Raw genomic sequence first — 27,997 nt, 5'->3', positions numbered from 1 at the left:
CCCAGATTTCTTGGCCCGCCCCCGCTTTCCAACCGGGACCATGTCTTAGCCAATCAAACCCCGTCTTCTCCTGTATAGCCCAATAGGCACGCTCGGGGGGCGGGGAATCAGCGAGGCTCCACCCTCCGGCGTATTCTCCCCGCCTCCGAGACTCGGGCGAAGGCGGTGATAAAGGCGGTGCGAGGGGCGGGGTTCTTGGGGGCAAGATGGCGGCTGCCCGCATGTTGTCCCTCACAGCGTCGGCGTTGAAAGCTGTCGCCCGCTGGCCGAGGGGCAGGTACTAAGGCTAGAAGGGCGCTTGGAGTAGACGTTAGGTCTGGCGCCTCCGGGGGAAAGGGGAAACTGAGGCCGGAGGGGGAAGCGAGGGTGTGGCGTGAGGCCGTGCAGGTGGGGGTCTCGGGGCTTGGCGTGAAGCGGCCTCAGCGGGGGTCGCCAGGCGTCCTTCTGTTCCCGGACTCGTCTTCCTCCCTTGCGCCGCAGGCTCGTGGCGGCCTCTCCGGGACTTCAGGCGCGTCGGGAAGCGTCGTCCTCCGGTCCCGAGGCCGGCGAGGGGCAGATCCGACTCACGGACAGCTGCGTCCAGGTAAGGGGGTCGCCCGACGCCGAGACCGCCCCGCACCTGCGCTCTCCGTCCGCTGGCCGGCGTTTGCCATCCCGGTTCCTGAATTTCAGAGGCTCCTGGAAATCACCGAAGGGTCAGAATTCCTCCGGCTGGAGGTGGAGGGAGGAGGATGCTCCGGATTCCAGTACAAGTTTTCGCTGGACACGGTCATCAACCCCGACGACAGGCAAGGAGAAGGGGACGTGCGGGAGGGACAGAAGTGTGTCCAGTTCAAGGTGCACTCTGGCTCCGAGCGTAAAGGGTTTGCGTTGTTTTTGAAGAGTTTCCTAAGGGTGGTTAGCGCCGCCCTTCTCACACAGTGAGGATGCAAAAAAAATGTTGGTCTTGATTCAGTGTAGCTGATTTATAGGGGGGGGGGAAATGGGCCCGCCCAGGTCCACAGTAGCCTGACAGGCCGGGCTACAGTCCAGGCTGCAGTCCCTGAGCACTTCCCAGCGTTCCTAAGAAAATCAGCCCCTGTTGGAGGGAGGTGGTGCCTGCACCCCTGGGCTGCACCCCTGGGGGAAGCTCCTTCACGGCTTCCTGCTGTCTTTGCAGGGTTTTTGAGCAGGGTGGAGCCAGAGTGGTGGTTGACTCTGATAGCCTGGCCTTCGTGAAAGGGGCCCAGGTGGACTTCAGCCAAGAACTGATCCGGAGCTCGTTCCAAGTGTTGAACAACCCTCAGGCGCAGCAGGGCTGTTCCTGTGGGTCGTCCTTCTCTGTCAAACTGTGATGGGACCGTCGGGGGCCCCCGAGGCGCTGTGTCGGTGGCCCCGAGGCGCAGTGCCGATGGAGGAGCCTGGGTTGGTAGAATTCTGGAGGTAGCCTTCTAATCATGTCCCTCTTCCAGTTTTATTTCCCTGGATGCAGGATCCAAGAGTGTTGTGTGTTTTGCCACTGTTATTTCAGAATGGGAGCTTTTACTCTTGGCTTAATTCCACCCCCGCCCCCCTCCATCCCCAGTACAATAGTGGTTTAAAGTATAATGGATAGACTGTCCAAGACTCCAGCATTTGGAAGCACTTCTCTGGGCCTCAAAGCTGCTTGTACATATGTGTATAGCTATGTATAAAAACCTCCTTTTAAAGAAAGGCCTCATTTTCGTGTGTTTTGGATTATGGTCCTAGGTTGGGCAGCTTGAACACCAGTTGCTAGGCTAGACAGGGTGAGAAAAACAAATGAAATGTTCTCTTCCTTCAGAGATGTGCCCCATTCTGCACTTCCCGTTTGATGGGGCAGGGCAGGTGCATTTTACTCTGCTCCAGGAGTCAAAACCAAGAGCTCATCACCCAGGACACTTGGACCAACTCCCTACTGTATACTCATAAAGACTTGTCAAGGTTCAGCAACTGACTATTTTTAGGATATGCTAATTCACTTATGTAAACTGACTCTGGTTTCTACATGGCAGTAAGTGGTTCCTTGGTTGGTATAGATAATAGATACATAGGGACCTTTTTTTAGATTGGGTTACCAGATGAAATGCAGGATGCCCATTAAATTTGAATTTCAAATAAACAAGTAATTTTGGTTAGTTTGGGTATGCCTCAGTGCACAAAACATACTAAATTATTTATCTGAAATTCTAATTTAATTGGACATCTTCCTTCTCTCTCTCTCTCTCTCTCTCTATATATATATATATATATTTTTTTTTTTTTAAAGACTTATTTATTTGAGAGGTAGAGTTACAGAGAGAAGGAGAGGCAGAAAGAAAGGTCTTCCATCCGCTGGTTCATGCCTCAGATGGCTGCAATGGCCAGAGCTGAGCTGATCAGAAGCCAGGAGCCAGGAGCTTCTTCCAGGTCTCCCACGTGGGCGCAGGGGCCCAAACAGTTGGGCCATCTTCTACTGCTTTCACAGGCCATCGCAGAGAGCTGGATCAGAAGAGGAGTAGCCAGGATTTGAACTGGCGCCCATACCATAGGCAGAGGGTTAGCCCACTACGTCACAGCACCGGCCCCATCCTATATATTTTTTAAAAATGTTTTCATGAGAGCAACAGAGAGAGTGAGCTTCCATCCACTGGTTCACTCCCCAAATGCCTGCAACAACCAGGGCTGGGCCAGACCACAGCCAAATACCCCAAACTCCCCACACGCATGGCAGGGCCCGGGTACTTGAGGCCTTCTGCTTCTGCTGCATCCCAGTGTTCATTAGCAGGGAGCTGGAATGAAGTGGAGATGCAAGGACTTTAACTGGGATGTGTGTGTCCCAAGCTGTGGTTGAACTCACTGCCATAATGCCGGCCTCTGGCATTGTTTTTTTTTTTTTTTTTTTTTTTTAAGATTATGTATTTATTTGAAAGGCAGAGTTACAGAGAGAGAGAGAAAGTCTTCCCTCCACTGGTTCAGTCCCCAAATGTTTGCAATGGCTGAAGCTGGGCTGATCTGAAGCCAGGAGCCAGGAGCTGCTTCCTAGTCTCCCACGCAGGTGCAGCAGCCCAAGTACTTGGGCCACCTTCTATTGCTTTCTCAGGCCATAGCAGAGAGATGGATCGGAAGTGGAGCAGCCAGGACTCAAACTGGTGCCCATATGGGATGCCTGCACCGCAGGCGGTGGCTTTATCCGCTACTTCGCAGCGCTGGCTCCTATCCTGTATTGTTGCTATATCAGGCAACCCTACTTCAGGGTCACTGAAAGAAAAGCTTTTAAACCATAAGTTTTGGTGAATTTTATTTTTATTTGCATATTCATGCTGATTCATTCCCCGAATGCCCACAAGAGCTAGGGCTGGATCAGGCTGAAGCCGGGAACCTGGAGCTCAGTCTGGGTCTTACACGGGAATGGCAGGAGCGCTGGCCCTTGTGACGTACATCATCAGGAAGCCAGATCGGAAGCAGAGCCAGGACTCAGACCAGGCACGCTGACACAGGGTGAATTTTAAAGTACTTGGCTAGATGTGGTACTTAAATAGGCTGCCCAGCTTGAAATGATAAAATTGCAGCGTGGGGCCAAGAGCTGTGTGGCCAAGCAGCTGAAAAATAGTCTACCACCACCAGTGACTTACTAATATCAATGCTGGGGAAACCACCACCGGGTTGATTCTGGAAGAATTATTGGTTAATCTTTTGCTCTGGTACCTAGAAGTTTTTAACACAGCAAAAACTTGAATTACTGGACTAGATTGAGATTTGGGTCATTTAGTAAGACAATTTACTAAAAAAACAAAACAGGAAATAGAGTTTAAAAACAGAGTATCTGAGACAGAAACTTAGGCACTTTCATTACCAGTGTGGGAAAATGTAGGACTTAGAGAAGAAAACCTGCTGTGGTTAGAGGGGAAAGCAGACCTCGGGGACCAGGAGCACGGTGGCACAGGATGTTGGTGTCCCAGCGGAGACTGACCTGCCCTGCCAGACGCCTGCACCCTTCCCGTTACTTGGAAGAGAAGTTGTCACAGTCCAATTTGTTGCAGAATTGCCTTTAACTTTTTTTTTTTTTTTAAGATTTATTTATTTTACTTGAAAGGCAGAATTACAGAGAGGCAGAGAGAGAGAGAGAAGCCTTCTATCCGTTGGTTCACTCCCCAATTGGCCGCAACAGCCGGAGCTGCGCCGACCCAAAGCTAGCAGCCTAGAACTTCTTCCAGGTCTCCCACTCGGGTGCAGGGGCCCAAGGACCTGGACCATCTACTGCTTTCCTGGGGCATAAGAGAGCTGGATCAGAAGTGGAGCAGCCGGGACTAGAACCGGCGCCCATATGGGATGCCGGCACTGCAGGCAACAGCTCTATCCGCTATGCCTTAGTGCTGGCCCCACCATAGGATTGCCTTTTTAAAATCCCTATTTTCCATTCTTCACAAAAATGCCACAGGGCTGTTTAATGGAAGTTTGACTTAAGAAATTTTGGAATAATTATCACTTGGCCTTAATTGTAAATTATACTGAAACAAATATATAAATATAGAGGGGAAAGCATTTAAGCAGTCTGGCAAGTAGCCGTGTTTTTGAAATACTTTATTTTTTTTGAATAGGTAATATATATGGTACACATTTAAAAAACAAACGAATAAAACAGGGATACAGTGAAATCTGCAAGTCCTGTACCTAGCCACCCTATTAACCCTCCCTCAAAACCACCACTGCTCCTAGGAATTTATGCGACAGGTAGAATGTGAAATAACACACACAAGAATGTGCATTACCGCCTTTATGATAGCAAAAGACAGGACAAATGGGAACCGGCTCGGGACTGTTGACACACATTCCCGATACCCATCAGTGAAGTGTAGGCGCAGAACGAGGCAGGGCATGGTGTGTAAGCACAGAGTGACCCGTGGTGTTTGCGGTAGGAAGTGTGTGTGGACGCGTGCGGTTTCTGGAGAGACAGGAAGGGGAGGGGAGGGTTTTGTGGGACGTCGGTGACAGGAAGGGGAGGGTGGAGGGTTTGTGGGGCGTCAGTGGGAGCACTCTTGAGGGCACAGCGTCAGCAGGGTGCGTCTGGGCACGGGTGAGAAGTCCTCTGAGCGCCAGGTGTGGGCGGAGCAGCAGGAGGGAGGCAGCAGCTGTCCACTTCTGCCCCTTTCTTGAGACAAGTACACAGTGACATGTTGCACACTGTGACACTCGAACCCCTCCCTCCCTCTCTCCCGTGGTCTATTTTGGATAGTTTTCTTAACGAGGCATTGAAAGTCACTTTTCTTTAAAGGCTTAATGGCCATGAAGTGTTTCTAATCTCTCACTATTGGAACTGATGCTGTAATAAGTAACCTACATGTTATGTCACAGTTGATGAGAATACATCTGAAGGTCAAGATTCCTAGAAGGATTACGGAATGAAGAGTAGTGTGTTCACGGTTTTGAAAGACCGTGCTCCGGCGCCCTCCTCGGAGGTGCAGTTTCTTGTGCCAGCTGCGGTGGGTGCCTGTTTGCCTGGATGCTACCATCCAGGAATCTCCACAAACTAATCTCACAATTAAAACAGATGATCTCAGTGTGGTTTCATGTTGCATGTCTTTTATTAGGAATGAAATAGTAGTTAATGTGTTTAAGAGCCATTTATTTTTGTCTACTGAGAACATTTCAACACAGATAATGACCTAGGGCAAATTATTCAAGGCTTCTGGGCCTTGGTTGCCTCACCTGTACACTGGGAATGAGAACAGTAGGATTGTTGCATAAGTGAGGGAATTTCTGTACAGCACTCGGCATAGTGTACGGCGCACGGCAGGCGTTCAATAAGTTATTATCTGATGGCTGATGATCAGAGCAGCAGGCAGGACAGGACACATTAGGAGAGAGTGGCAGTCGTAGTCGTCTCTTTGTCCCCAGTCACACAGGCCTCGTCCATCTACTTTGCCAGTCATCAGAGCGATGTCGTGAGAGCTTCCCGGCTTGCAACAGCAGAGATCCCTCCCTGGTGGAACCCATCACAGGCCATCAGCAGGCAGGGCCAGCACAGGGCGGGCCAGCCTCGTCTCTAACACTGAGACGTAGCCAACGTAGTACATACAAGAGAAGTGGCCTAACGTAAAGTGAACACGAGACCAAGAGAGCCCAGCTGTGCACTTGTTTATTCCACCATGGTTCTGAGCTCCCGGCTAGCCTAGGCGGGGAGTGGTCTCCGCTTGTGAATGGAGAGGGACACCAGCCGGCCACGTTCCGAGGGGGCAAGCAGCGCTGGAAATGTGGCTTCCCCTGAACCCAGCCGTGCCAGAAAATAGACCTTTTTATCGTCAGCACATCAAGCCGGTGTTCACGGAGGGAGAGCCCGGAAGACTGGTTTCCTGTAGGAGGCAGTGTGTGTTTGATAGCGGTCTTTGGAGATGGGTACCGGCTTGCAGTAGCCCTGGCTGCTGGGCACGCGGGCTGTTCCTGCGTGGATTTTGAATGTTTACCTGAAGCGACCGAGTCTCTTCAGGCCTGTACGAAGTCCTGGCTCTCTGTTTCTTGTCTCCTCCCCTTGCCTCGCACAGCTTCCTCAGGCTCTTGCTCGTCTTCATCTGTGTCCCTTAGGCTCAGCAAGCTAATACCAGTTGTCCTGAGACGAGGGGATCCTCTGTCTCTCTGCGACACAGAACCAGCTACAGGAAGGAGAGGTGGCAGGACCTCGCCCAGACTGGCTGAGTGGTGGTGATGATCCTTGGGCGGGGACATTGGAGTCAGCCCTCAGACGTCCCCAGACCCTTCTTGTCCTGTTGATTCTGAAGGACCGTCCCACGGCAGCTGTGGGACCACCCATGTGGTACCCGGATCATGGCTGGGCGGAGATGTCTACAGCGTGAGGCCACAGGTCCTTGCACATCTCCACAACTTGCAGTGGATGAGGGCCATCCTTTGGTAAGCATCCCGGAACAGGGCCAGGACAGGTGGTGCTCGGGCCTCGTGGCCAGTGGCTGAAGCTGAAGTGGTGTTTGAGCCAAGCAGGGCACGGCGGCAGCAGGGAGGCAGTGATGGAAGCACGCAGCCAGAGCCCAGGCTGGGAGAGAAGAAAGCTGGCGAGCCTGGCTGGGAGATGGGCTGCTGGGCCCTGGCCTGACATCACAGTGTCGTCCCAGCTGGGAAAGCTTCCTCGGGGCCCCGACCTGTAGCTGCCCACACGGGCCCCTCACTGCTACTCCTTGGCAGCGCAGTGTGGGGGGCCTGCCTCAGCCACGTAACCTGGGGAGCAGTGGCAGCGGTAGGAGCCCTCTGTGTTCTCGCAGTGGCCGTGGCCACAGAGCGCAGCAGGCCCGTTCAGGTCGTCACACTCATTCACGTCTGCGAGGAAGGGAAGGAGGAGAGCACTGGAGTGATGGGCCCCGCCCCTCTGGTCACTGAGCCCTTGGCTGTGCCCTGCAGTGGAATCCTAGGTGGGACGGCCAGAGGCTGACATCACTGCCTCAAATCAAGGACAGAAAGCAGGGGCAGCGAGCTCAAGGGCGCCTGACTGTGCTGTCCGGCCCCTGCCCTGGTTCTGTGCAGGAACCTCCGTCCAAGCCCAGTATTAGCATCCTCTTTTGTGGCTTTACCTGCTGTTGTGAAGCCGGGCAGCCCCACTAGGGGGCAGCAGTGGCTTTCCCAGCCGTCCTAAGTTGAGTCATCTCCCTGGGCAGTGGGCCAGGGGGACAAGTCCATGCATCCAAGCTTACCCACGCAGGCCATGTGCGCCGCATCCAGCTGGAAGCCCTCAAAGCAGTCGCAGGTGTAGCCTTCCCGAACGCGCACACAGCGGCCGTTCTCACAGCCGTTCAGGATGCCACACTCCTCAGCCTGAAGCCCTTCGAAGCCCGCCTGGGGCTCTGGGGGTAGGGGGGAGACAGGAGAAAGGGAGCTGTGCACTGCTGGCCATGCCCCCAGACTCTGATCACTCCCAGTGCTGGAACCCTCCCCTCCAACACCAGGGCCTACTGCAGAGAACTCAGGGTGGGATGGGTCACCTTGGGTCATTTCAGGGTGGAGCAGGCTGCACCCTCAGTGAGGGTACCAGGCAGGTGGGGAGTCCCTGTCACAGTGCCAGGATCCCGGCCGGTTCAGTGTTTCTCTGTATTGGCTGCACTGAGTGGTGATGGGGAGTTTTGTTTGAATCTGCATTGTTTTTTTTTGGGGGGGGGAGACATGGACAGCAGAGGGGCCTCCCCCAACACTAAGCCAAACTTGTACCAGATGTGCCTGGCCCTCTTTCTGGGCACCTCCCACCCCCATGGCAGTGTCAGGGTGGCTGTGCCATGCCCACTGCCCTGGGGCCAGCCAGACTTCCTCCTGAGAACCCAGGGCCCGAGTGCTGGGATTGTCCCCGTCAAAGTCCCCACAGTGGGCCTCTAACAGCACTGGAGAGCCTTGCTCCCCAGGGTCGGCTCCGAGCTGGAGTGTGGGTTTCTCTGGAGCGGGCGGGTTATTCTGCATCCTCTGAGTGGTGCTGGAGAGAAGACCAGACCAGGCCAGACTGGACGCGCCTCCTCTCCTCCTCGCCTCCCAGGGGAAGCTCCTGAAGCTGGGACAGCACCCTGGCCTCTTAGTGTCCCTCTGCTAGTTCACCCCAGGGAGCTGTCAGTGTGTGATGCAGGCGTCTGGAGCAGGGACACCTGGCAAGGTGCGTCTTTCCCCTCCCTGCCCCCCCACCCTCCTGCTGGCAGGGTGCTTGGCAGGCGGTGGAGGGTGAGGGGGGAGAAGGAAGGGAATAGCTTCAGCCCACTTCCTCCCACCTTTGCATCAACACAGACCTGACTGGCTGGCCACGTAGCGGGGCTGGAGCTCTGAGGGCTGCAGCGGAGCCTCCAGGACTGGGGTGCGGTCTCCTGGGTGGCTGGCCGCGTTGGGGAAGCGGGGCTCAGGGATGGCGTCCTCGAGGCCCAGGTAGTTGTAGAAGGGGGCTGTGTCTGGGCCATAGAGGCCGTAGTGCAGGTCGTCGAGGCCAGGGCCGTACTCATAGCCTGGCCGGAAATGGACCCCAGCCTCCCGCTCCGCCTCGATCCGGGCCACGTTGCACAGCTGAGCATAGACCTCTGTCAAGGAGGAGGAGACGGGGCTGGGCTGCAATTTCTGCTCCCAGAAGCCTGGTGGCTGACTCCCCTGGGCAAGAGGGGACATGCGGGTTCTGGGGGGCGGGCCCTTCCCTCCCCCACCCTTTGTTCCCAAATAGGGGTGGAAGGCAGGGGTTCTGCTCTGGCTGCCCTACTCCTCCCTTCCCAGTCGGGGTGCTCCCCCCCAACCAGAGCTCCTGGGGGGGCACAGAGCGCACTGCCGGCTCCAGGCCTCGCCGTCCTGGCAGCAGCACTCCGTGTAGGTGGTGTGGCGGCCGCGCAGGGGCTGGCTGCACACGTCGTTGGTGACTTTGTTCCAGCAGATGTCCATGTGGATGTCGTGGTCCAGGAGGTCCTCTGTGGGCACAGAGCACGGAGGCGCATGAGCCCCCAGCCCAGGCCTGTGCCCGCCTCCCCGCCGCCCCAGCTGGCTCACCCAGGCCGCCCGTGCTGTTCACGCAGCGCTGCCCGCTCAGGTCCAGGGTGAGGGGCGGGCTGCAGAAGCAGTGGAAGGAGCCTTCCGTGTTCACACACTCGCCATCCTCGCAGGCTACGTCCCCACACTCGTCGTGATCTGGGTGGGGCATGGGGGGCAGGAGGTGTGGGTCCCGCTCAGGCTCAGGGTAGGGGGTTTTCCTGGCACTGACCATGAAGACGGGCCCAGCCTGGAGGACCCTCACCAGGGGCAAGGGGCTGGGGGAGGTGGCGTGGGTCCTCACCCTGGCACTTCCTGCGGGAGGCGTCATAGTGGTAGCCAGGGTCACACAGGCAGATGTAGCCGGGCACCGTGTTGAGGCAGCGGCCGTTGGGACAGAGGGCGGACCCGAACATCACACACTCGTTGGCGTCTGTGGAGGCAGCGCTGGGGTGAAGGCTGCCAGGAAGCACTGGGAGGCAGGAGCTGGGATCCCAGCTCTGCCTCTGACTGGTTAGGGACCTTGCCTCTGTCTACCCCAAAATGCTGATGAGACGACTTAACCTCTCACAGTCGACAGGAGCATTACAAATGGTAAGACATTCGTGTAAGTGCCGGAAATAGTGCCTAGCCCTCAGTGGCACTGGAGGGGGGCCACCTTGGGTTGCTGTGTCCCTCTCAAGGCTGGCTTCGGGCCTTGGTACCTGGCCCCTGCAGTGGGCGTATGGGCTCTGCCTTCCTGAGCAGGGCCTGCCTCTGCCCTTGTGCTCACACGGGGCTGGGGGTGGGGGCTGGGCAGGGCGTCGTGGTTTGTTCTTGAAGGGTAGGCCTTGGGGGAGCAGAAGATGGGGGTGAGCATCTAGGGTCTGGGCTTCTGGTTAAAGCTCCGCAGCGGGGGCTGGCACTGTCGTGTGCTGTGCTAAGTTGCGGCCTGTGATGCCAGCACGCCATATGGGCGCCGGTTCGAGTCCTGGCTGCTCCACTTCTGATCCAGCTCCCTGCTAATGTGCTGGAAGATGGCCCAAGTACTTGGGGCCCTGCACCCACATGGGAGACCCAGATGGAGTTCCTGGTTTCTGGCTTTAGCCTGGCTCAGCCCTGGCTATTGTAGCCATTTGGGGAGTGACAGTGGATCCCTCTTTTTCTGTCTGTCTGTCTGTCTCTCTCTCTCTCTCTCTGTCACTTTGCCTTTCAAATAAAGAAATGCATCTTTAAACAGAAATTGGTAAATAAAATCTCCAAGAAGTGACATGGGGGCCCAGGCTGGGTGTGGAACCACCCAGGACCTCCTGGAGGGCCCACTCAGGCACGTGGTGTTTGGGAGGAGTGGAGGATGGTTACCTGTGTACATGGTCTCCCCAAACGTCCAGGCCTCTTCCACAGGGATGTAGCCTCTCCCACTAGGGCACAGCTTGCTGAAGTCCGCTGTGGAGGGAAGCATCGGAACTCAGAGCGCGAAGGGCTCTGCCCCTCCCCCTCTCCCGCCTCCTTTGAGCGTCACCCACAGAGCCAGCCTTACCCGAGTCCTCGGACGGGCAGGGGTCACAGGTGTCTCCCCAGCCCGTGCCCTGGGTGCAGCAGCACTCGGCCTGCGTGGTGTTCCGGCCCAGGAGGTTGGAGCAGGCTGGGTGGCCGTCCTGCCCGGAGTAGCATGCCATGCGGATGGGGCCTGCGGGGTGGTGCCCTGTCGGGGCCTCGGGGATGTGCTGACCTGCGTGTGACAGATGCCCTCAGAGGCACGGACTCAGCCTGTGAATTTATTTCTGGAAATGATCACTTAAGCAAATTGCACTACAGTATACAAAACGTTGCGGAAGTCTCAACAGCCCAGGAGGTGGGCGCTAGAATTACCACAGAGAGCTTCATGGCGCCACAGCCACGCAGCTACACACTAGGGAGCTGGATTTGCACCGAGCTCCTTCGGGCCCAGCACCCCGCCTGCCTGCCTGCCTAGTCGTGGGGGCCCTAGCCTGGGGTGTGTGCTGTACAGGCTGTCCATCCTCCGACCCATTCTGCTTCACGGACAGCCCAGCACCTCCAGCTCCCTGTTCTAGGGCCCCTCTTCCCCATCAGCGCAGCAAGCTGAGTCCTAGCCCAGCTTGGGTGGCGGCTCTAGGGCGGAGTCAGGATGGGAGGGGGAGAGTCCAGCTTAGTCCAGGTGGAGCCCGCCCTCAGCTGGGCGACTCGCAGGGCCTGGACGGAGTCAGCATCCCTGCAGAGCTCCATCAGCTCTCAGGGACCCCCCCGCCCCGACCCTGAGGCAGCGGTTTCCTGAGCTTTCTCTAGGGTCGTCGGAGCCCCGTAGCCTTCGGAACCTCACCTGGCCTGGAGCAGATGACCCCTCTGTCGTGACATGTGGCGATGCTCAGACTCACTGCCCCTCCTCACTCCTCCCCTCCCCTGCACCTCTCCACATGGCCCCAGGCCTGGGCCCAGGTGCTCCCATGGCTGGAGGCTGCAGGAGTGGCTGAACTCTGTGCACCATACGGCAGATGTCGCTGGGCACCGTGTTGAGGGTCCCAGGCCTCACCTGCAGCCCCCCGCGGGCGGCAGTGCCCCTCCTGGGCGTCGTACTCCTCCAGGTCACTGGCGCAGAGGCACAGGAAGGAGCCCTCCACGTTCTCGCAGAGCGCGGCCCCACACACGGCCAGCATGAGCTCACACTCGTTCACGTCTGCCAGGCGTGAGGACGGGCTCAGTGGTGGGGAAAGGGCAGCCCAGCCCTGGCCCTGACTCCAGCCCTCGTCCCCCCAAAGGAAACAGGCCAGGTCTTAGGGTGAGAGCAGAAGCGGGGATGAATTAGCGGGAAGAGGGAAGCTATGCACAGAGGGCCTGCGGAGGCAGAGAGGTGACGCAGAGGAGGGCCCCAAAAGTGGGACACGAGGAAGGGCTGCCCCTGCACGTTCCAGACATCGGCCTCTGGGGAGGGGCCCACCTGCCTTCGTGGGCTTATCCTCGGCTGGCAGAGTGTGGCCAAGCTACCCTGGCTAAGCTGGCCCTTGGCCACTCTGTGGAGACCTGCTGTGGCCCCCATCCAGGACAGGCAAGAATGGCAGAGCTGAAGGCCCCAGCCTGCCCTTGCCCAGACCCAGGGTAGCCCGCAGGCTTCTCACCAATGCAGTCCGAGCCTGAGGGCGAGGTCTCGAAGCCCTGGTCACAGAGGCAGCGGAAGGAGCCGTCGGTGTTGTCACAGAAGCCGTGACTGCCACACAGGGTGTCATTGGCGCACTCGTCTATGTCTGTGGGACAGAGGGTGTGTGAGCACCCCACGGCCCTCCCCAGTCACGGCCAATGATTTCTTATGTGGTTTCTCAACACCAAGGCCTGCAAATGCAGCCTCCAAAAACCGGGTTAGAGAAACCCCAACATGCCCCTCCCATTTGGGCGTTGGCTCTGTCGGGTACAAGTGCGCACACTTTGGACAGCTGCACCTGCCACGTGCTCAGGGTGTCCCCAACTCACCAATGCAGTCTCCGGTCGGGGCCCTGTGGAAGCCGGGCTGGCAGCTCAGGACGCAGCGGAAGGAGCCAAGGCTGTTCTCACACTTCCCAGCCTTGCACACTGGCTCTTCGTGCTCATCACACTCATTGATATCTGTCCTCGGAGCATGAGAAGGGACAGAGGCGGCCAGGTCACTGCTCTGCCCCCGGCTGTACAAGGTCATGTCCCACAGCCTCCAGGGTCCAGTGCTGAGCTCCACCCCAGCACACCAGGACCCTGGTACCGTCTGCTGAGCCAGCAGGGGTAGGCATCTAGGGGAACTATATGCTGTTTAGGAAGCATTGAGCTCCTAGCCTTCAGGAACACTCCTTCCCCTCTCCCCTCCCCCAGTCCCCCACAGCCAGTACGTCCACTTCTTTACAGGAGGCCTGCACTGTATTACAGAGAGCATCTTCCTATCTGCCTGGTTTAAGTTCAAGGGGTCTATGACTGTCCCAGCAAAAGCCACTGAACGTAGCAGGCATTAGTAAATGTTGGCCTTTACAGCTACATTATGAGCTCTGCCGGCACAAGTAAGATCGTCTTCATTTTGTCATCCTGAGACCATCCTTGAGCCTGCAGAGGCTCAGCAAATGCACTCGCCCCCGGATGAGCCATCTGTGGCCAGCACTTGCTTCCTGGTCACAGCGAGCAGAGGAGCAGGCAGGGGTGCAGGTGCGCACCTCCCCTGGAGCCCTTACCCATGCACTGCCCACTGTCGGGGGAGGGCCGGAAGCCAGGCTCACACAGGCAGCTGAAGGAGCCATCCGTGTTGACACAGCGCCCTCTCGGACACAGGTCTGCGCCTGCACATTCGTCCACGTCTGGAACACAGATGGCCATCAGCGGCCCCGCTGTGGGGCCCGGGTAGCCCACAGCAGAGCTGGGGAGTGGCTTAGGGTAGGAAAGGGCTGGAAGCCAGAGGCTGGGCTGCAGGGAGGGGCCCTGGAGCTGGGGAGCAAAGGGTGAGAGCCCCCAGGAAAGATCCTGGGTCCCTTCCTGGCCCGCTTGCTGGCTCCCTCCGCACACCCCCACCTCCCATCTTCTCATCCATAGGAGTGGAGTCGGGAGGAGGCGCATGAGCATACTCCAGGATTGGTGTTAACATGAGCTCTGGACACGGCCTCCAGGGCCCCTCTGGCCGGCCACTGGACACGCTCACCCTGGCAGCTGGTGCCTCCCTCGGTGCTGGCAAAGCCAGGCGCACAGAGGCAGAAGAAGGCCCCGGGGCTGTTGAGGCACTCGCCATGGGGCGCACAGTGCTCCTCCTCACGGCACTCGTCCACATCTGTGGGAGAGGGCGGGCAGTGGGTGTCCCGGATGTGTGTGTCCTCCCATCCTCGCTGCCCCCGCCCCGACCCCAGTGGGGAGACCTGGGCCGCTCACCCTCACACACGGTGCCATTGGCCAGCTGGAAGCCCTGGGGACACAGGCACTGATAGGAGCCCTCCGTGTTCCTGCACTCGCCTCCTAGGCAGATGCTCTGGGCGTCTTCGCACTCATCCACATCTACAGGCCACGTGGGGGAGGGAGGGAGGCCACCAATGGCAGCAGCACCCAAGGGCAGGTTTCTCGGGGCCCTGTCACCTGCCCGGGCCCCGGCAGCTCCCCTGCCTCTCGCAGGGCTTCTCCAGCTCTGCCCACACAACACCCGGGACCCTCGGCCTGGGGTGGCCAGGACCCTCTGACCGCATCATGTCTGCAAAGGCTTGGAGTTCACAGAGAAGCCAGGGGAAAACAAGTACGAAATAAACCCGGAAACTGACACAGAGACCCTGTGCTGGAAGTTGGCTACAGATTGCTCGGGACCGGCCAGCGTTCTCCAGAATAAGGTCCTGCCACCCACCCTGGGAAGGAACACTCGGGGCGCTCGTCAGACAACAGATTCCCAGGGCCCCTCTGGAGTCTGGTCTCGTAGGGTCAGGATGAGGCCCAGGCAGCTGCTGGAGACCAGGGCCCCTCGGTGGCGCGGTGTTCCACGCCCCCACTGCACCCAGACCTGCAGCCACCTTTCTGGTTTCTGTCCCCAGGTCGGGGGTGGGAGGGGCACCCTGCTCACTCCCTTCTCCAAGAGTGAAGGGCCAGCCCCCTGCATCCCCGCTGTGCTCCCCCTGCCCCTGGGGGGCTCTTACCCTCGCAGGTGCGGCCCAGGGGGCTGGGATGGTAACCAGCATCGCAGTCCTTGCAGGAGAAGGAGCCCACCGTGTTGGTGCAGACCCCCGTGGGGCACATCCCTGGGAAGCTGCACTCGTCCAGGTCTGGGCAGAGAGAGGGCCATCATTGCCAGTGACCGCGAGGGACCAGCAAGGCCTCGCCGCACTTCTGTGGCCCCTGGTGAGGGGCAGCCCCTCCCCCTTCGTGCCCCATCCCTAGGATGCTCCAGGAGCAGCTCTGCCCTCATCTTCCCTCTTGGGCATTATGGGTCCTTGGCCTAACCTGGAACCCCTCAGTGTCAGCCCAGAGCTGAGGACAAACAGAATTCTCAGGGCGGGTGCAGGTAAGAAGGCCCACACGCTCTGGGCCCTGCGCCCAGCCCCAGCCCACCCTCCTCAGGGTACCTTCGCAGGCGGTGCCGTCTTCATTCAGCCAGTACCCACTCTCGCAGGCCAAGCAGGTGAAGGAGCCCTGGGTATTGAGGCAGAGGCCCGTGGGGCACGAGGCTCGGCTGGCACACTCGTCCACGTCTGAAACAGGCCGTCGGGGACAGACGTACCAGGACAGCCAGCGGCTGACAGGCGGGCAGGGGCCCAGGGGAGGAGGGGGCTCAGCGTGGCTAAGGTTGCAGGGCTGGGCACGGACGGGGCTGGGGGCGTGTGCCGAGGGGAAGGGGCGTGGGCCAGGTTTGTCTGTGCAGGAAGGGGCCTGGGGCGTCTTTGTACCTTGGCAGCCCTTCTCGTCGGAGGTGGCCTCATAGCCCTGCTCACAGGAGCATCTGAAGGAGCCTTCCAGGTTGATGCACTTTCCATGGGCACACAGCCCGGGGGTCAGACACTCGTTCACATCTGTGGGGAGAAGCCCACGCCGGCGGGCTGGCTTAGAGCGTCTCAGGCCCAGGCCTGGGAATCAGCGTCCACCTGTGCAGGCCACGAGGCCCGGCTCCGCAGTGCACCCCAGTGCTCACTTCAGCTCTGTCCCACAACATGGAGCACCCCCCCCCCAAAGTGTTCTAGAAAGGGGGACAGGGTCGCTCAGCCCTGGGGCTGGTTTGGCCAGCTGAGGACACTCGGACTGGGCCTTCCAGGTCCCTGACCCATCTCAGTGTGGGTCTGAGCCCCGCTGGCCTCCTACCTGCCAACCACCCAGTGCATGTCCGCAGCCCTAACCCAGCTTCAGCAGGTGGGCGGGCAGCGTGACCAGAAGCCAGCAGTGCCGGGGTGGCTGTGGCTGTCCCCGGGGCCTGGGAAACATCTGCCCTCTGCAGAGCCTCAAAGAATCCATTCAAGACTCAGGCCCTCCCAGCATCCTGAAGCCTCTTCCTGTGGGGGCTGAGGGAACACCCCTCCTGCCACTCACGCAGCCCCCGCTCAGCGCGGGGTGCCGTCTCGATGCTGCTGTGACGAGCAGAGGAGCGAAGCCCCCACGGCCCCAGGACCGCGGAGGGACCGGCTGCCGGCTCTCACCACCGGCTCCTCACCCTGCCCCACCCCGCGGGAGCTTGGACTCCAGCTCCAGAGCGGATGTGGCAGAAGAGCCCCCCCCCCCCAAACTGGCTGACTCAGCGGGCAGAGCCCCAGTTCCCGGAGCACACCCATCTCATGCCCGGTGCCCTCTGGGAATCCAGCCGGATCACGGAGCACAGCCCGCCTCGCCCTCCCCGAGCCCCCTCCCCTGTCCCCTGGCAGGCAGCCCTCACCTACACAGCTCCCGCTCTGGCCCCTGTAGCCCTCCTCACAGGCCAGGCAAGTGTAGGAGCCGGGGGAGTTGACGCATCTCCCGTCGGGGCAGGTGCCAGGGTGACGGCACTCGTCAATATCTGCAAAACAACAGCCCCTCCCTCAGCGGCGGTCCCTGGGAACCCCAGCCCACGGGCAGCGACCACGCACATCCTTGACCCTGCCCTTGGCTGGGGGGGGGGGGGGGGGACGTGAGTTTCGGCACAGATGAAGAGTAGGAAACAGTGAGAGTCTCCCTGTGTTCCCAACTCCACCTCCCACCCACTGTCCCAGACCAAAGAGAGGAACGGAAGAACTTGTGAGAAAGGAAGACACTCCCTGGGTGGGCGCAAGGGGCCGTGGTCACCACCAGCTGTGGGAGGGTGGGAGAGCCAATGGGGATGGGCCTCCACCTCGCCCTGGGTCAGTTCCGGATCCTTTACATGCAGGGACCACTACCAGGATAGGACACGCCTGCTGCGGTGGCCAGTGGGGGCTGCTACCTGGGGCTCCGATCCCCGCCGAGGGCCGGGGAGCAGAGACGAGCTGCTCTGCACAGGAAGTGAGGATGCAGGCCAAGCCCAGCCCTGAAGCTCGGTGCAGCCCAAAGGCTTCTCTGCTGGGCAGGAGTCAGACCCTCCTTCTGCCCGAGAGCTATGGAGGTCTCCCCACACCCATGATGCCGAGGGATGAGTCTGGGCACCAGCTGGTCAGGCAGGGTCGGAGCTAAGCCTGCCTGCGGGGGGCTGAGGCCAGCAGAGGTCACTAAAGAGCAGGACGTGGGCAGGAAGTGGAGGTGGCAGGGTCTGCAGAGTCAGGACACATCAAAGCTGTCGGTCCTCTGGGACCTGGATCCTCTCAAGCTCCACCCTGAGGGTCCAGAAGAGGGAGCCCCTCCCTGCCACCCCTGCAGGCAGTGACTCGGGTGAGTGTCTACAGGGAAACGCCCATGACTCTGAGGCAATCTTGGGGACACGTGGACAAGGCTCATCTCTGCAGAGAGCCCAGAGCAGTCCCTGTGGTGCTGTGATGACACCGGGTGGGACTCCCTAAGGGGCTCTAGGGGCGGGCGTTTGGGGCAGTGGTTAAGATGCGGCTGGGGATGCCTGCATCCCATGTTGGAATGCCCACTTCCTGCTAATGTGCACCCTAGGAGGCAGCAGGTGATGGTCCAAAAAGTCATTGGGTCCCTGCCACCCACGTGGGAGACCTGGATTGAACCCTTGGCTTTGGGAATTTCAGCCTGGCCCAGCTCTGGTTGTTGTGGGTATTTGGGGGAGTGAATCGGTGGACGGGAGATCTCTATCTGTTTCTGTCTCTCTCTCTCTCTGCCTTTCAGAAATAAACATTTTTCTAAGGGGTTCCTGAGAGAGAGAATGAAGTAGGACCAGGACACCTGCCCCCAGACGAGAGCAGGCTGCACCCTGGCCTGCTGGCCCTTGGCTGAGCTCTCTGTAGCACGTGGGCAAAGGTGTTGGGAATGACAGGCAACTCCTGCTTCAGAGCTATGAGGCTTTGCAGGTGAAAAGAAAGCAGTATAAGTCTATGCCGAGAAAACCACAGGCTTTCCCCGCTGCTGTAGGGACCAGGCAACACGGGAAGGAGACCAGGTGTAGCAGGAGCAGAGGGCCCGAGTGCCCTGTCCCACCTGTGCTGGGCAACCTCTCCTGGAGGCGGTGCAGGGAGTGTCCCGTGCTGCGTCTCTAGGAGACATGGATGCTCACTAACGCTGGGCAGGAAGTGTTCCAGCCCTCCACGCTCTGGGCCACGGCAGGCGTCTGCCTCCTGGTCCCTTGTAGTCAGGCGGGGCTGGGAGACTAGTGCTGCCCGATGAGCTGCGAGCAGGCAGGATGTGTGTGATTTGTGGACCAAGCCTGTTAATTGTGTTCCACTCTCCAGACTACTCCCTCCTCTGTCCAGGGAACTGGCCACATCCCAGAGACTGGCTGTTCCCTCAACTGAGTCCTGGAGGGAGCTGCAGAGCCCCCAGCTGACCCGTGTTGGACACGAGGCCTTGATGAGACCCTAGCCGGGCTAAGGCTGGGCTTGCCTGTTGATGCAGCAGAACCCAGTCCATCCTGGCACCTCTGTGATGGCCACATGTGTGCAGTCTGGCGGCAGGTGGGCGCGGGAGGCCAGGAGCAGAGCAGCCCTCAGCTCCACTTGAGCAGGGAAAGGATCCCTGCATGGCAGCGGATGCGACCCAGTGGTTCCCCCAAAGGAGCCAGCTGAAGGTTCTAGATTGCAGCAGCAGATTCCCTGGGACTCCTCCCTCCAGCCTCCTGGGGCCTACACTGGAGCCAATCACGGAGCGGAGATTGTCTAGTCTAGGGTTTGGATTTCATTTTACTTAAAAAATTATTTATTTATTATGTGATTCATTTGAAGAGGGCATGGGGAGAGAGAGAGAGAGAGATCTAGCCACTGTTCACATTCCAAATACCTGCACTGGCTAGGGCTGGGTCAGGTGGAAACCGGAAGTCGGGAACTCAGTCTGTGTCTCCCACATGAGTGGCAGGGACCCAGGGGCTTGAGCTGCCTCTCGCCGCCTCCCAGGGTGCATCAGCAGGAAGCTGGCACCCAGAGCGGCACCCTGACAGGGCGTGGGCCTCCTCAGTGGCATCTGAATGGCTGGACCCTCAAGACCACGCCTGGAGTTTGACTTTTAGTCTAATAGGATGGCATGTTTTGGCAAGCTTTGGTACTCTGGTTGTCAGGGGCAGGAGGTGTCTGTTATGTCTGTGGCTGTGGCTGGCACTCAACCATCATTTGCTGGGCAAGGAGTGGGCCACGGTGCCTACAACTGGACCCTTGGTCCTCTCAGGAAGAGGGCCCCCAGGCCCCCAGGCAATGGGCTCCCCAGGGGGCAGCTGGACATGGGAGGGTCCTCGTGTTCTCAGACTGGGCGCAGCTCTGGCATGGGTACCTCTGGCCTTCATGGGAGTGTGGGCTGGGGGTGGGGCACAGGGAAGGCACTGACAGTCTACAGGGGGATCCACCCCTGTCCGTGGGAACCCGGAGTTCAGGACAACGGAAATGCCATTGAGACTGTGGCCGGGGCCCTGGGCCAGACCTTGCAGCCTTTCACCAGGGACTTTGGGTTGCAGCGGAGAGCGCGGTTTCTGGGCTGGAAACAGAAGAAAGAGGGAGGAAGTGGACTGGCTGGGGGTGCCGGGCCGGGCCTGCGGTTACCGATGGAAACCTGGAGCCGTGCGCCGCCTACATCATTCTTTCTTTCAGCAGACTCGTGGGGTCCGCCCTGGGCCAGGAACCGGCCTGACCTCTCAGGCGTGGTGTGTGTGGGCAGCCTTTCCTCTGGGACGGGAGGGGACGATCCAGAGAGGGGGTGGGGGCCGGGGGCCCTGCTGGGCCAGGGAAGGGACCCCGGAGACAGGGCGAGCCCCTCGTGTATCTCGGTCCTCACAAGAGCCTCTGAGATGGGCCTTACGGTTTCCATTTCCAGACAGGAGACAGGAGCCAGACCCAGGCCTGTCTGCACCGGAGCTGTGCCCTTAACCCAACTGGTTGGGGTGAATTTGGCATTTTGAATGTTCTGGTGTTTTCTGGGTTCAGTTCCTGCCCTTTTGCTTTTCTGTCTAACACAGTGTGGCTGTGACACTCAGGGGAGCTTGCACAGACAGCTGGGGCGCAGCCAGCACCCCAAGTGGCGGCTGCTTCGCTCTCCCTTCTCCCAGGAAATGTCTCCAGGGAGCTCATGAGGGCCAGGGCCAGGGTTCAAGCTTTGACCACGTAGAAGCCTGAATGTTAAGTCTGAGACCAGGCAAGTTCGGGCTGGGAGAAAGCTGGAGGCTGGTGGAGGTGGTGGTGGTGGGGTGGCGGGGCAGGGTCTGAGCCTTGGCTCGGACCCAGGACAGGGCTTTTCCCAGACAGAGCCTTGCTTGGTCCTCATTCACTCTCAGCTCAGCCTGGCTTAGGAGCACACGGCTTAGCCTTCCTGCAAGCATCCGACACCCCAGGCAGGCAGGTGGCGGAGGTGGAGCTGGTGTGACAGTGGCAAGCTCCAGGCGGGTGGAGGAGAGGGTCTGGGCGGAGACCAGCTAGCAACATCTCAGCCACCCTCCGGCCGGGTGTGGGAGAAGGAGGGAATTCTGGGATCTCGTTCACACATTGTGCATCCAACCAGCCCTGACTGGGAGCTGATGGGCGTCTGTGCCTGGCCAGCTAAGGACATGGCATAGCACATGGTCTAACAAGCTTCAGCGAGGCCAAGACTCTGCCTCTGCCACCCGAGAAGAGGTCCCCAGGAGACAGGGAGATGAAGCTACGTGCAGACATGCCGCTGTCCATCAGAGGGGCTCAGCCTCAGGGGCCCGGAGCGGACAGGCTAGGAAGGGAGCTAGTGGTGGGGAGGGCATGGGGGGCCCAGGCTGCCCGTCTTCCGCCCGCTCCTTACCTTGGCAGTGCCCCTTCCTCACCATGACATAGCCCCGGGCACACTGGCAGTGGTACGAGCCCTCCGTGTTGGTGCACTGCCCCCCGCTGCACACTCCGGGCTGCGCACATTCGTCCACATCTGGGAACACACAGAGAAGTCCTGAGTGGCAGCCGGCCCCGGGGGTGGGGGTGCGGGGTGGCCTGGGGCAGCCTTTCCAGAGGTCAAGGGCAGGGCAGGCTCCTTGCAGAGCCGGGAGGGTCAGAGAGGGCTCTCAGCCAGGGCTGACACTGGTCTGCTAGCCCTAACTTCCTTTCTCTCGGAGGGACGGCTACATTTGGGTACACGGAGGCCCTTGAAGCTGTCTCTGCCACCTGGCGGGAGAGCTGGTATTGAGGCTGGGTGGCAATCCACACAGCACCATCCAGGAGGCCATCAGGGTCCCCATCATTGGGTCTGCTACAACGGTTGTCTTCAGGACCTTTTTTAAAAAATTTTAAAAATTTTTTTTTTTTTTTAAATTTTTGACAGGCAGAGTGGACAGCGAGAGAGAGAGAGAAACAGAGAGAAAGGTCTTCCTTTTTGCCGTTGGTTCACCCTCCAATGGCCGCCGCGGCCGGTGCACCGCGCTGATCCGATGGCAGGAGCCAGGTGCTTCTCCTGGTCTCCCATGGGGTGCAGGGCCCAAGCACTTGGGCCATCCTCCACTGTACTCCCTGGCCACAGCAGAGAGCTGGCCTGGAAGAGGGGCAACCGGGACAGAATCCGGCTCCCTGACCGGGACTAGAACCTGGTGTGCCGGCGCTGCTAGGCGGAGGATTAGCCTATTGAGCCGCGGCGCCAGCCAGGACCTTTTTTTTAAATAAAGATTTATTTTATTTGTTTGAAAGGAAGAGTCAGAGAGAGAGAGAGAGAGAGAGTCTTCCATCTGCTGGTTTACTCCCCAAATGGCTACAATGGCTGGGCTGCACCAGGCTGAAGCCAGGAGCCAGGAGTTTCCTCTGGGTCCCCCACATGGGTGCAGGGGCCCAAGCACTTGCGCCATCTTCTGCTGCTTTCCCAGAAGCATTAGCAGAGAGCTGGATGAGAAGTGGAGCAGCCAAGACTTGAACCGGTGCCCAAACGGGATGCTGGCGGCGCAGGCTGCAGCTGAACCTGCCGCTCTACAATGCCAGCCCTTCTCCGGGGCCTCCTTAAAGGTTAGGAGTAGAGCAGACAGAGGGAGGCCGCACGCCAGGCAGCTATGGAGCTGCAGAGTGTGGTTATGTCATTGTCCCAAGGCACACTGGTGCCCCATGGCGGCGCTACACCCAGCCCTGACCATGACCATGACCTCTGCTTACACTTCTGGGGCCCCCTGCTCCCCCCACAGCCTGGCTCACAGGCCTTCACCACTCGGCCCCAGACTTGCTGTAATTTCTCATTTGCCTGTGCTCCTTGGCCTGGCTTTGGCCATGGCAGCATCCCCCAGGAGCAGCCTCCAAGCCTTTCTTCCCACAAATGCCTCCACCTGGAGCACCTTTCCCACCTCGAGGGCAGCTGCTTCCTCCTCCCCTTTGAGGACTGGCCCAGTGTATCAACTCCAGGCATCTAAGGCCACTCCCAGCCCCTCCCCCTGGTGCCCCCTGTCCCCAGCACTGGTTCAAACGCCTCATGGAGTCCTTGGGACGATTCCCTGAGATAATCCGGGTGAAAGGCTTGGCACGCTGCCCACCTGGCCTAAGATCAGCACGGAAGCAATGTCAGCTGCTGACATGACTCCAGCGCTAAGCCTGCCCTGCAAAGTCCACGCTGCTCAGCCAGGCATGGAGATCATCATGCCTTGGCCACGCCTGCCTCTCCCACCTCGCTTCTTGCCTCCTGCACACCTCCAGGACCTCCTTAGAGCTTCTGCCTCCCACCCCCCAGCTGCCTCCTCCTCCACTCTCAGGGAGGCTGACCCTTCCCTCTGGGCCATCTGCCCTTTCCCAGGCTTCCCTGAGCCCAGCCCTTAGCGTAACTGTTGGTTCCCTTGTTTGCTTCTCCCCGCCGAACCTCAGTGTCCTCACCTCGCTACTCCCCGCAGAGCCCCAGCGAGAGCGCATCAGGGACTCCAGCAATAGCGTTTGTTCGTGGACAGTGTTTGCAGCACTTCAGAAGCCTCCAGGACAGACCAGGGTCACCGGCAGAAGGGGTGACATGAGCCTTCCCAGGCCCACACCCCGAGATCCTGACCTGGCAGGACAGGGTGGGCCCACGAACCTGCAGTGCAACTACTGTTCAGGCCATCTGGAAACCACTAGGCCTCGTTTGGAAAAGCTCTGACCCCAGTGGAAGGCCAGAGGGAACTGAGGCAGAGCTTTGGTTGGGAACCGGTGGGGCCTGGTGCTAGGACTCAGTCTATGGGGGAAAAGGAAACGGGAGTGGGAAAAACTGTGCTCTTCACGGCCACGCAAACGTGGGCTCCAGGTGGACTAAAGCATAAAAAGGTCAAACCATAGTCTCAGGGGAAGAAAGTGCAGGAGAGGGGCTGGCATCAGGGCACAGCGGGTTAAGCTGCCGCCTACAACATGGCCCGGCATCCCACATGAGTCTGGCTGCTCCACTTTCCATCCAGCTCCCCACTAGTGCACCTGGCAAGGGAGTGGGAGATGACCCCTGCCACCCATGTGGGAAACCCGGATGGAGTTCCAAGCTTCTGGCTTCGGCCTGGCCCAGCTCTGACCACCACGGCCATTTTGGGGAGCAAATTAGTGAATGGAAGATTCTGTCCCTGTAACTGCCTTTCAAACAAAAAATCGAATTTTGAAAAAAAAAAAAAAAAAAAAAAAAAAAAAAAGTGGGCCAGCATTGTGGCGTAGCAGGTTAAACCACCGTCTGCAGTGCTGGCATCCCACATGGGCACTGGTTCAAGTCTCTGCTGCTTTACTTCTGATCCAGCTCCCTGCTGATGCGCCTGGGAAAGCAGCAGAAGATGGCCCAAGTGTTCGGGTCCCTGTACCCATGCGAGAGACCCAGAAGAAGCTTCTGGCTTCGGATTGGCCCACCTCCAACTGTTGCGGACATTTGGAGAGTGAGCCACTGGATGGATGTTTTCTCTCTCTCTGTGTCTCTGCCTCTCTTTCTCTCTGTTACCCTGCCTTTCAAATAAATGAATAAATCTTTAAAAAAAAAAAAACAGCATAGGAGATCTTTGTATCCTAAAGGGAGGGGCAGACTCCCTAAATAAAGCCCTCAAACCCGAAGAAGTAAGGCAAAGCCATGAGTTTCAACACATCAAAGTGAGGGATTGCTTTTCTGGATCAGGTCAACATACAGAGGACGACCGGGAGAGCTGCAGGACGTGAATCCAGCCACACGTCTGGACTCCACAAGGGACTCGGGAAAAGCCGCAAGGCAAAGCAGCAACCAAGACTGAAGCAAGAGACGGGAGCAAGCGACTCCCAGGTGAGTCACTCGCCTAAAGGCCAGTGCATGAACTCGCTAGGAAAGTGCCTCTTATTTTAAATATTTAAATAGCTTATATTTAAATATTTAAATGGTTTATATTAGTTGTTTCTGTATGTACTAATTTATGACTTGTTACGGTTTGTATTAATTATACAGATCAGCGAATTCATAAAGAAGATAGACAATAAATAAAGTCACTGAAAATATCACTCTGAGATGGCAATGTTCAGAAAATGCGTGTGCTCCTGGATGAGAACGCGTGAGCGGCAGCCACGCCCCCCTGGGGGAGGCACTCACAGCCGACCTCAAGCCCCACCTCCTCTGCCCCAGCTGGCGGGGCTGGCCAAGACATCTGGACGCCCAGGCTGGCACAGGGCAGAACCCTTGTCTGGCCAGTGCTGGTGACACTGATCCCTGCGGCGGCCATTGCTTGCCCAGGGCCGGCTCCCCAGGCTGGGTCTACATGCAGGCTGCTGGAGCCCGGAGAAGCCGCCTGCTCCCTGCTTCTCTCCGGGCCCCCTTGGCTGGCTGCTGCCCGAGTCACTTCCCTTGAAGGCCAGCGGATTGCGTCCCTGCCCTGCTGCTTAGAGACCTCTCCTGCCCGCAGGACAGCGCCCAGGCACTGCAGCCTGGCACTTGAAACGCTTCCAAACTGGCCCCAGCTCCTCCGCGTCCTCCACGGCCCCCGTGCTCCGGGCACACCGACCTCGTCACAGGCCTCTCCAGAAATGACCCCCTCTTACCTGGACCCCCCGTTCCTACCTACACTCCACCGTGGCGTCCAACACAGCGTATGGTTGGCAGCCAACCATGCCTGGGAGTCGGCGTCACTTGGATGCTGTTTCCAGCTCAGCTGTGACTAGGTGTGAGGTCCCTGGTGTTTCCGTTCACCTCCCTGAGCCTCAGTTTGCTAAACTATAAAATGGGGACAAAGATTTCTACTGCAGGGGTTGGGGTGATGAGCTTCACCCAGGACAGGGCCGGCACCTCCGTACTCGTTCAATGGAAGCTAATATTCTTCTGCCCCAGCTCAAGCAGCCCCTGCAGGAAACCTTCCCGAATCCTCTGCTATGGAACCAGCTGCTTCCTCGTCTGGATCCTGCAGTGTCCACATTCCCGCCTCCTTGGGCTCAGCGTCCTTAGGGCCCTCAGCGCGGTGCCCGGCCCACATGTGCTCGCGCCAGAGTGCTCCCTTCTTCCACCATATTGGGTGCTGTTTTCTCTGCCCCCTCCTTCCCCCCATGATCAGATCAGAGGCCCTGGATGGCAGACCAGGTCTTCGAGGGGCTTAGAACCAAGGTGACCTTGGCAATGGGGGGCAGGGCACCCCACGGGGCTGCCTGGCCAGAACCAGCAGTGTGAGCCCTAAGTGGGGGCAGCAGGGCTCTCAGGGTCAAGGTGAAGGATGTCCTGCTGGTGGTGCATCCAAAGGCTGTGCTTGGAGAGTGCTGGGTTATGGTCTGTGTGAACTCAGTCACAGGAATGTACGTGGGCTGTTCTGGTCACGACGGGGCTTCCAGTGCACCTGAGCTCACCGAGCGTCCCCTAGCAGAGGGCCAGGCCTTCCCAGGGAAGCTCGGAGCCGCGCGGGTGTCTCCAAGCCGCCGGGATCTGTGCCCCTCTCTCCAAAGCACAGACGGGTCATGGGTCACCCGCTCTCCCCGAGATGGAAGCAGATCCTTGTCACTCTGAGTGCAGGGGCCTGGTTTCGGTCCCCATCTCCAGCCTGTCCCCTGCCCCTCTCACGCTCTTGGCTCAGAATTCCTTAGGTCCTTTAGCAAATATCACTGCTTGGTGGACTCCTGTCCCTACCGCACGTCTGGGTGCAGGGTCAGCTTCCTTCCCGGCGCAGGCAGAGTCTGGCCTCTCTTCCCCCAGCTCCCACACTCCCCACACTGCAGCATGGGCAAGGGACTGCAAATACCTTGGACTTCTTGCACCCCTGGGAGATGTGGAGCCCAGCCAAGACGCTTTGTCCTGTCCCTACCCCGGGGCCAGGGTGGGCACAGCTTACCTTGACACTGCTGTGGCGCCCCCTCGGTGGCCAGCGTGTAGCCGGGGTAGCAGAAGCAGCTGTAGGAGCCCACGCTGTTGACACAGCGCCCTCTTCCTGCACACGGGTCCCTCAGACACTCGTTGTCATCTGACCAGAGCGGGGTGGAAGCGAGGTTAGGGTGGCCAGCAGTGGAGGCTGGGGTGACGGCTAGGACCTCGTCCCTGCCCCTGTCTTCCTCCCTAGGGGCCCGCTGACCACCTGCTCTCTCCTTGGAGACCACGGTGGATGAGTCTCCCCTATATAAAGCTACTAGGAGTGGGGAATGATGTCCACTCTTAATTTATCTTGGCCCCAAACCTTCCCCAGCGATGGCCCCAGTGGAGGCTTTTACAACTGGGGCAGATGTGGGTCCATTCTGCAGGTAGCAAAATGTCCAGTTTGAGGAGTGGGTGGAGGGCTGCCAGATGCTGGTGGGGTACACTGGGGTTCACCCTCACTCTCCTAAGTCCTGGAGACTCATGGATGTGGCTCACAGAGGCAGGTCCTCCCCTGAAGGTCAAGGTCAGCTTCGTCCACAGGGACCGTGCTCCTCATAAGCTCACTGACACTCAGCACTGCCCGGGCCTTCTGCCGCCTGGACGGCTGACTCGGTGCCCCAGCCCCGCTCCTGTCTACAGTAGGCACACAGTCGGCCCAGGGCGCCTGAGTGAACACCTGTGCAGTAGGCCTGGCTGGGGTGCAACCGGTAGCCGGGGCTGCAGACACACGTGTAGCCTTCCGGGAGGTTCACGCAGGTTCCAGGGCCACAGAGGGTGGCGGCTCCAGCAGCACACCTGTCAATGCCTGTGGGAGACAGGGCAAAGTGGTGGTCACAGCCAGGTGCGGCGTGGACGAGGGCAGTGGAGTTGGCGGGGGTGGGGAGGGGTCAGGCCTCAGAAGACCAACGAAGTCCACCACTCCTTAGCCAAGCCCTCCCCTGTCCACGCACAGCAGGGCCTCCTGTAAGACTCCGGGGCCCGGGATGGACTTACAGATGTGCCTTGCTTGATGGAGACCTGCTAGGTCCCAGGAACCCGGGAGCCCTGCGGTCAGCCTCCCTGCTGAGGCCTGCACCTGACCTCCCTGTGAACATGGGCACGGCTCTCTGCTGTGCCTGGCACATCTCTCCCTGACCATCCCCAGGCAGGCTCCTTTACAGACTGACCTAAGGAGTAGGGTGCATGGGGACATCTGCCTGGGTAAGATAGGAGAGGCAGACTGAGACCCAGGCTGCCACCTTGAGAGTAGCCTGGGAGAAGGGAGGTGGTCACAGAAGGGACTGTGTCTTGGCAGCAGGATGGCAGAAGGGCCCATGCATGATGGGATGCA

General features: G+C 59.0%; 2 protein-coding genes across 3 annotated transcripts in view; one reads left to right on the top strand and one right to left on the bottom strand.

The window, feature by feature from the left end:
- Positions 1-167: 167 nt before the first annotated feature.
- On the top strand, positions 168-24,842 carry ISCA2 (iron-sulfur cluster assembly 2). 2 transcript variants are annotated; one of them, XM_062181635.1, is made up of 5 exons: positions 168-277; positions 481-583; positions 673-788; positions 24,490-24,630; positions 24,790-24,842. In XM_062181635.1, exons 1-4 carry the CDS (start codon positions 207-209, stop codon positions 24,599-24,601), a joined length of 402 nt encoding a protein of 133 aa, XP_062037619.1. In that variant the 5' UTR covers positions 168-206; the 3' UTR covers positions 24,602-24,630; positions 24,790-24,842. The 2 variants fall into 2 exon arrangements, with proteins under 2 accessions (XP_062037619.1, XP_062037618.1); XM_062181634.1 differs by lacking the exons at positions 24,490-24,630; positions 24,790-24,842 and adding an exon at positions 1,160-1,692.
- LTBP2 (latent transforming growth factor beta binding protein 2) overlaps positions 4,566-27,997 on the bottom strand; it is an 89,251-nt gene continuing 65,819 nt past the window's right edge. The window contains exons 16-36 of the mRNA XM_062181633.1: positions 27,344-27,472; positions 26,648-26,776; positions 21,226-21,345; positions 16,793-16,912; positions 15,819-15,941; positions 15,498-15,623; positions 15,072-15,197; positions 14,326-14,448; positions 14,102-14,227; positions 13,641-13,763; positions 12,922-13,053; positions 12,573-12,698; positions 11,990-12,133; positions 10,979-11,170; positions 10,801-10,884; positions 9,764-9,892; positions 9,481-9,618; positions 9,234-9,401; positions 8,745-9,026; positions 7,674-7,823; positions 4,566-7,302 (exon numbers count right to left, since the gene is read on the bottom strand). Coding sequence (XP_062037617.1) covers positions 7,157-7,302; positions 7,674-7,823; positions 8,745-9,026; positions 9,234-9,401; positions 9,481-9,618; positions 9,764-9,892; positions 10,801-10,884; positions 10,979-11,170; positions 11,990-12,133; positions 12,573-12,698; positions 12,922-13,053; positions 13,641-13,763; positions 14,102-14,227; positions 14,326-14,448; positions 15,072-15,197; positions 15,498-15,623; positions 15,819-15,941; positions 16,793-16,912; positions 21,226-21,345; positions 26,648-26,776; positions 27,344-27,472 — 2,936 coding nt within the window. The 3' untranslated portion in view covers positions 4,566-7,156. The remainder of the gene's footprint in view (positions 7,303-7,673; positions 7,824-8,744; positions 9,027-9,233; positions 9,402-9,480; positions 9,619-9,763; positions 9,893-10,800; positions 10,885-10,978; positions 11,171-11,989; positions 12,134-12,572; positions 12,699-12,921; positions 13,054-13,640; positions 13,764-14,101; positions 14,228-14,325; positions 14,449-15,071; positions 15,198-15,497; positions 15,624-15,818; positions 15,942-16,792; positions 16,913-21,225; positions 21,346-26,647; positions 26,777-27,343; positions 27,473-27,997) is intronic.

Source organism: Lepus europaeus, chromosome 22 (genome assembly GCF_033115175.1).
Source record: "Lepus europaeus isolate LE1 chromosome 22, mLepTim1.pri, whole genome shotgun sequence".
Taxonomy (NCBI): Eukaryota; Metazoa; Chordata; class Mammalia; order Lagomorpha; family Leporidae; genus Lepus; species Lepus europaeus.
The sequence above is the reverse complement of the archived record's forward strand: the minus strand, read 5'-3'. Positions and strand labels throughout refer to the sequence as shown.